General features: G+C 52.0%; 1 protein-coding gene across 1 annotated transcript in view; it reads right to left on the minus strand.

Moving 5' to 3' along the window:
• Nucleotides 1-2,918: 2,918 nt before the first annotated feature.
• Nucleotides 2,919-6,830, minus strand: part of LOC138356175 (tyrosine-protein kinase Fyn-like) — a 9,165-nt gene continuing 5,253 nt past the window's right edge. Inside the window, exon 2 of the mRNA XM_069311910.1 lies at nucleotides 2,919-4,417. Coding sequence (XP_069168011.1) covers nucleotides 3,114-4,417 — 1,304 coding nt within the window. The 3' untranslated portion in view covers nucleotides 2,919-3,113. The remainder of the gene's footprint in view (nucleotides 4,418-6,830) is intronic.

Below are 6,830 nucleotides of genomic sequence, written 5' to 3' on the forward strand. Positions count from 1 at the left end.
ACTACGGGCTCACCATAGCCCGTGCTACTTGTCCTGCTCCTGTGCCAGGTAAGTCCACTACGGGCTCACCATAGCCCGTGCTACTTGCCCCACTCCTGTGCCAGGTAAGTCCACTACGGGCTCACCATAGCCCGTGCTACTTGTCCCGCTCCTGTGCCAGGTAAGTCCACTACGGGCTCACCATAGCCCGTGCTACTTGCCCCGCTCCTATGCCAGGTATGTCCACTACGGGCTCACCATAGCCCGTGCTACTTGCCCCGCAAGCTACGGGGGCTCACCATAGCCCATGCTACTTGGAACTTGTTCCAAGTAGCTGAATCTATAACAACATGGTTGTGATTTGCTGGGGCTTCAAACAGCCTCCACTTAAGGGCTATTCATGTCCGTGCCACCTCTGTGGGTTGCTTAATCTTCATCAAACAATGTGGCTGTGATTGCTCTAAGGTTGTCATTAGCTGTGATTGGTTGTAGTTGCGTATAACTGACCAATGACCTTCACGGCCCAGTTCACATTCTGTAGTTTCCTCTTAAAAAGCTGAAACGTTTTGGACTGCGAGGGAAACAGTCCTTATATGACTAATTTATTATTTCTTCTTCCATATTAAGGAGAATCGCCGCTTACTTCCCCTTTATATATAATATACAAATTTCACAAAAAAACAATTATTTTTGACAAAAAATTTATATTTTTCATCTTCAATCCAAATAATGATGTAAATAAGGTCCTAAAATATCTATAATAATAATAATAATAATAATAATAATAACAATACAGAGAGAAATTGGGATGAAGATTCGAACCTATGAATCATAGGTTCGAATCTTTTCACGGCTCCTATACGGATTTTCTCACTAATAACAATAATATATATTTAGGGAACTCTAAATGTATAAACTAAATGTATAAACTAAATGTATAAACTAAATGTATAAACTAGAACTCTTTGCTGAACTAGTAGATGTTTGCTGAGACTATCGTGGAGCTGGCAGCGCTGCGCTTTAGAAATAGTGCCTTCCCGGCAACCACATACCTTAGCAGGTTATCGTACCGCTCGGCACGCGGAAATCAGCTGGGGGCCCCAGCACTTTTACCCACTTATACGGTATTTGGGTGAGTGAGGGGGATGAGTCATGAGTGAGGGGGATGATTCATGAGTGTGAGGGGGATGATTCATGGTGAGTGAGGGGGGATGAGTCATGGTGAGTGAGGGGGATGAGTCATGGTGAGTGAGGGGGATGAGTCATGTTGAGTGACGGGGATGAGTCATGGTGAGTGAGGGGGATGAGTCATGGTGAGTGAGGGGGATGAGTCATGGTGAGTGAGGGGGATGAGTCATGTTGAGTGAGGGGGATGAGTCATGTTGAGTGAGGGGGATGAGTCATGGTGAGTGAGGGGGATGAGTCATGTTGAGTGAGGGGGATGAGTCATGTTGAGTGACGGGGATGAGTCATGGTGAGTGAGGGGGATGAGTCATGTTGAGTGAGGGGGATGAGTCATGGTGAGTGAGGGGGATGAGTCATGTTGAATGAGGGGGATGGGTTATGGTGAGTGAGGGTGATGAATCATGTTGAGTGAGGGGGATGAGTCATGGTGAGTGAGGGGGATGAGTCATGGTGAGTGAGGGGGATGAGTCATGGTGAGTGAGGGGGATGGGTCATGGTGAGTGAGGGGGATGAGTCATGGTGAGTGGGATGAGTCATGGTGAGTGGGATGAGTCATGGTGAGTGGAATGAGTCATGGTGAGTAGGATGAGTCATGGTGAGTGGGATGAGTCATGGTGAGTGGGATGAGTCATGGTGAGTAGGATGAGTCATGGTGAGTGGGATGAGTCATGGTGAGTGGGATGAGTCATGAATGAGGGGGATGAGTCATGGTGAGTGACTTCCCTTCCCTCACCATACTTCCCCTCCCTCACCATACTTCCCTTCCCTCACCATACCTACCCTCCCTCACCATACCTACTCTTCCTCACCATTCCTACCCTCCCTCACCATACCTCCCCTCCCTCACCATACCTACCCTCCCTCACCATACCTACCCTCCCTCACCATACCTACCCTCCCTCACCATACCTACCCTCCCTCACCATTCCTACCCTCACTCACCATACCTACTCTTCCTCACCATTCCTACCCTCCCTCACCATACCTACTCTCCCTCACCATTCCTACCCTCCCTCACCATACCTACCCTCCCTCATCATTCCTACCCTCCCTCACCATACCTACTCTTCCTCACCATTCCTACCCTCCCTCACCATACCTACCCTCCCTCATCATTCCTACCCTCCCTCACCATACCTACTCTTCCTCACCATTCCTACCCTCCCTCACCATACCTACTCTTCCTCACCATTCCTACCCTCCCTCACCATACCTACTCTCCCTCACCATTCCTACCCTCCCTCACCTCCCTCCCTCACCATACCTACCCTCCCTCACCATACCTCCCCTCCCTCACCATACCTACTCTCCCTCACCATTCCTACCCTCCCTCACCATACCTACCCTCCCTCACCATACCTCCCCTCCCCCATCACCTTCCTATAGGTAGGTATATGGTGGTGATGGGGGTGAAGGTGATGGGGTCCTTCATGGTGATGGGTTGTTGTTGTTATAGATTCAGCTACTCGGAACAAGTTGCAAGTAGCACGGGCTATGGTGAGCCCGTAGTGGACTTACCTGGCACAGGAGCGGGGCAAGTAGCACGGGCTATGGTGAGCCCGTAGTGGACTTACCTGGCACAGGAGCGGGGCTGTAACTCAGTGATCTGGCGATGGGGTGATGGGGTCAAGATAACCTGAAGGGAAGAGAGGGAGATAACCTCACCACTCCCCCCCCCTCCCCCCCTCCTCTCCCTCACACCCCCCCCCCCCCACCCTCCCCCTCTCCTTACACACACACACACACACAAAAGAAAAGAAAAGGAAAAGGAACTATCAGGAGAAAGCGCCTAGCCCTTACGACCATATAATACTTGGAAGGGGTCAGGATAAGGATTTAGGATAGGCCGAAGGGAAGGAATGGTGCCTCAACCACTTGGACGGTCGGGGATTGAACGGCGACCTGCATGAAGCGAGACCGTGGCTCTACCGTGCAGCCCAAGGCGTTAATCACAGCGCCACAGGAAGGTAAAGCAAGAGGACAAACGGAAGGAAACGATGCCGTAAGGGACAATAATGAGGCGGGAAGGGCGGAGCCAACCTGGGAAGAGGTGCCCGGACGGACCTGTCTGGCGCCCCTTTCCGTCCCTTGGCGACACCCCCGCCTGTGTTGGCGGGGGTGTCGGGGTTGTGGCCCCTTTTCCGTCCCTTAGTGTAGCCTGTGTTGGCGGGGGTGTCGTGGTTGGTGCCCCTTTTCTGTCCCTTGGTGTAGCCTGTGTTGTCGGGGGTGTTGTGGTTGGTGCCCCTTTTCCGTCCCTTGGTGTAGCCTGTGTTGTCGGGGGTGTTGTGGTTGTGGCCCCTTTTCCGTCTCTTAGTCTGGCCCATGTTGGCGGGGGTGTCGTGGTTGGTGCCCCTTTTCCGTCCCTTAGTGTAGCCTGTGTTGGCGGGGGTGTCGTGGTTGGGGGCCCTTTTCCGTCTCTTTGTCTGGCCCATGTTGGCGGGGGTGTCGTGGTTGGGGGCCCTTTTCCGTCCCTTAGTCTGGCCCATGTTGGAGGAGGTGTTATGTCTCAGAACGACCCTTTTACACCTCTTGGAGTGTCCGGTCTTGGTGGGGGTGTCGTGGCTGAGGTCCCTTTTCCGCTTCTTACTGGGACTCTCAGTGTCAACGTGTCCCCGTAAATGTTGGAGTAGATTGTGTAAAGTTGGGCGGCGGGTTTGGTGTGGGTGTGTGGCTTGCTGGAGCAGCAGGTGTAGTGACGGGTTGTGGGTGTGTGTTACTCTCACCAGGGTCTGCAGAAGACGACCATAAGAGAAGACGTCCGAGGCAAAGGTACTGTTCTTTCCTTCACACACCTCCGGGGCATAGTATGGGAAGGTGTCCGGGTCAATAATGAAGCCCAGGGAGGTTCCGTCCGGGCACGTCAACCCAAAGTCTATTATACTAACTGTCGGAGAGCGAGGTGGTCCTTCTACCATAATATTGTTGCTCTTGAGGTCGTTGTGGACGTAACCCAAGTTATGGACCTCCTGTAACTTGTGCCCGACTTGCAGTCCAAGTTGCAGTAAGTTGTGTTCGTTACTTGTGAAAACGTCATAAAGGGCTTTCTTACCCTTATATGACATTAGAAGAGCTGGAGGGTCGGTGGCCACACCATAGAGAAGGGGAGCGCCTCCTGCGCCCTTCAGCTGGGTAAGGACCTCACCCTCCTGCCTCAACTCCTTACCAACACTATAGGAGTTTGCCACTTTAAGGGCCGCCAACTTGCCGCGCCACCTCACTAAGTTAACAGTGCCATACGCACCACTTCCCAAAACTGTCACCTTCTCCTTCACCAGCCGCTGCACTACACTCTTCTCAAGTCTCTCCACCATGACTTAATAAAACAGTTACCATACAAGACCGTCGACTTAGCTAATGGCAATATCACACACCAGAGAAATATAGTCAACTCCCAGAGTTAAACATTATATTCACCCGATCACATCCGGGTTAGTGTGGCTTTATTAATTGTTCTCTATACAAGAGAATGTTTGTCTGTTTAAGGCTGGGGCCCAGGCGCTTGAGTCTAGTCTGCCCAAACTATGCAGGGTGACTGGTCTGGGTCATAAGTGCGTGGGGATCGAGTCATGTGCTCCCATCTTTCCATCATATGACAAATTACACTACATTCCAACCTCACTAAATATGTCTTAACTCCGTCTTCACTAAGGCTCACCCGGTACCTTATTGTCTACGTTAATTACTGAACGTTAGTTTCTCTGACGCTGTTCCTTTACTGGCAAAGTGTTTAGTGAAGATGGTTACAGAGACGGAGAGTGGTGAAGGGTAGGGAAGGTGGTGAAGGGTAGGTGGTGAAGGGTAGGGATGGTGGTGAAGGGTAGGGAAGGTGGTGAAGGGTAGGGAAGATGGTGAAGGGTAGGGAAGGTGGTGAAGGGTAGGGAAGGTGGTGAAGGGTAGGGAAGGTGGTGAAGGGTAGGCAAGGTGGTGAAGGTTAGACATGGTGGTGAAGGGTAGGGAAGGTGGTGAAGGGTAGGTGGTGAAGGGTAGGGATGGTGGTGAAGGGTAGGGAAGGTGGTGAAGGGTAGGCAAGGTGGTGAAGGATAGGGAAGGTGGTGAAGGGTAGGCAAGGTGGTGAAGGTTAGACATGGTGGTGAAGGGTAGGGAAGGTGGTGAAGGGTAGGGCAGGTGGTGAAGGGTAGGCAAGGTGGTGAAGGGTAGGGAAGATGGTGAAGGGTAGGCAAGGTGGTGAAAGGTTGGGAAGGTGGTGAAGGGTAGGCAAGGTGGTGAAGGGTAGGGAAGGTGGTGAAGGGTAGGCAAGGTGGTGAAGGGTAGGGAAGGTGGTGAAGGGTAGGGAAGGTGGTGAAGGGTAGGGAAGATGGTGAAGGGTAGGGAAGGTGGTGAAGGGTAGGGAAGGTGGTGAAGGGTAGGGAAGGTGGTGAAGAGTAGGGAAGATGGTGAAGAGTAGGCAAGGTGGTGAAGGGTAGGGAAGGTGGTGAAGGTTAGGGAAGATGGTGAAGGGTAGGGAAGGTGGTGAAGGGTAGGGCAGGTGGTGAAGGGTAGGGAAGGTGGTGAAGGTTAGGGAAGATGGTGAAGGGTAGGGAAGGTGGTGAAGGGTAGGGAAGGTGGTGAAGGGTAGGGAAGGTGGTGAAGGGTAGGGAAGGTGGTGAAGGGTAGGGAAGGTGGTGAAGGGTAGGGAAGGTGGTGAAGGGTAGGGAAGGTGGTGAAGGGTAGGCAAGGTGGTGAAGGGTAGGGAAGGTGGTGAAGGGTAGGCATGGTGGTGAAGGTTAGGGAAGGTGGTGAAGGGTAGGGAAGGTGGTAAAGGTTAGGCAAGGTGGTGCAGGGTAGGGAAGATAGTGAAGGGTAGGGAAGGTGGTGAAGGGTAGGCAAGGTGGTGGAGGACAGGCAAGGTGGTGAAGGGTAGGGAAGGTGGTGAAGGGCAGGCTAGGTGGTGAAGGGTTGGGAAGGTAGTGAAAGGTCGGGAAGGTGGTGAAAGATAGGGAAGGTAATGAAGGGTAGGCAAGGTGGTGAAGGGCAGGCAAGGTGATGAAGGGTAGGGAAGGTGGTGAAGGGTAGGGAAGGTGGTGAAGGGTAGGGAAGGTGGTGAAGGGTAGGCAAGGTGGTGGAGGACAGGCAAGGTGGGGAAGAGTAGGGAAGTTAGTGATGAGTAGGGAAGGTGGTGAAGGGAAGGCAAGGTTGTGAAGGGTAGGGAAGGCAAGGTTGTGAAGGGAAGGGAAGGTGGTGAAGGGTAGGGAAGGTGGTGAAGAGTAGGGAAGGTGGTGAAGGGTAGGGAAGTTAGTGATGAGTAGGGAAGGTGGTGAAGGGAAGGCAAGGTTGTGAAGGGTAGGGAAGGTGGTGAAGGGTAGGGAAGGTGGTGAAGAGTAGAGAAGGTGGTGAAGGGTAGGGAAGGTGGTGAAGGGTAGGGAATCTTTCTCTCTATCCGTTTCATGAAGTACTTCATCTCCCATTCTGTATCCTGTGTCTGGCCTCCTGTTTCCACTGCCTAGTTTCATTACCTTACATTTTTCGGGTTGAACTTTAGTAGCCACATGTTGGACCATTCATGCAGGGTGTCTATGTCGTCTTGTAGTCTCATACTGTCTTCCTCCGTCTTAATCCTCCTCATAATTTTTGCATCATTAGCAAACAATGAGAGGAATGATTCTATACCATCTGGAAGATCATTTACATATATAAGAAACAGTATTGGTCCAAGTACCGACCCCTGC

This window comes from Procambarus clarkii, chromosome 70 (genome assembly GCF_040958095.1).
Source record: "Procambarus clarkii isolate CNS0578487 chromosome 70, FALCON_Pclarkii_2.0, whole genome shotgun sequence".
Classification (NCBI taxonomy): domain Eukaryota; kingdom Metazoa; phylum Arthropoda; class Malacostraca; order Decapoda; family Cambaridae; genus Procambarus; species Procambarus clarkii.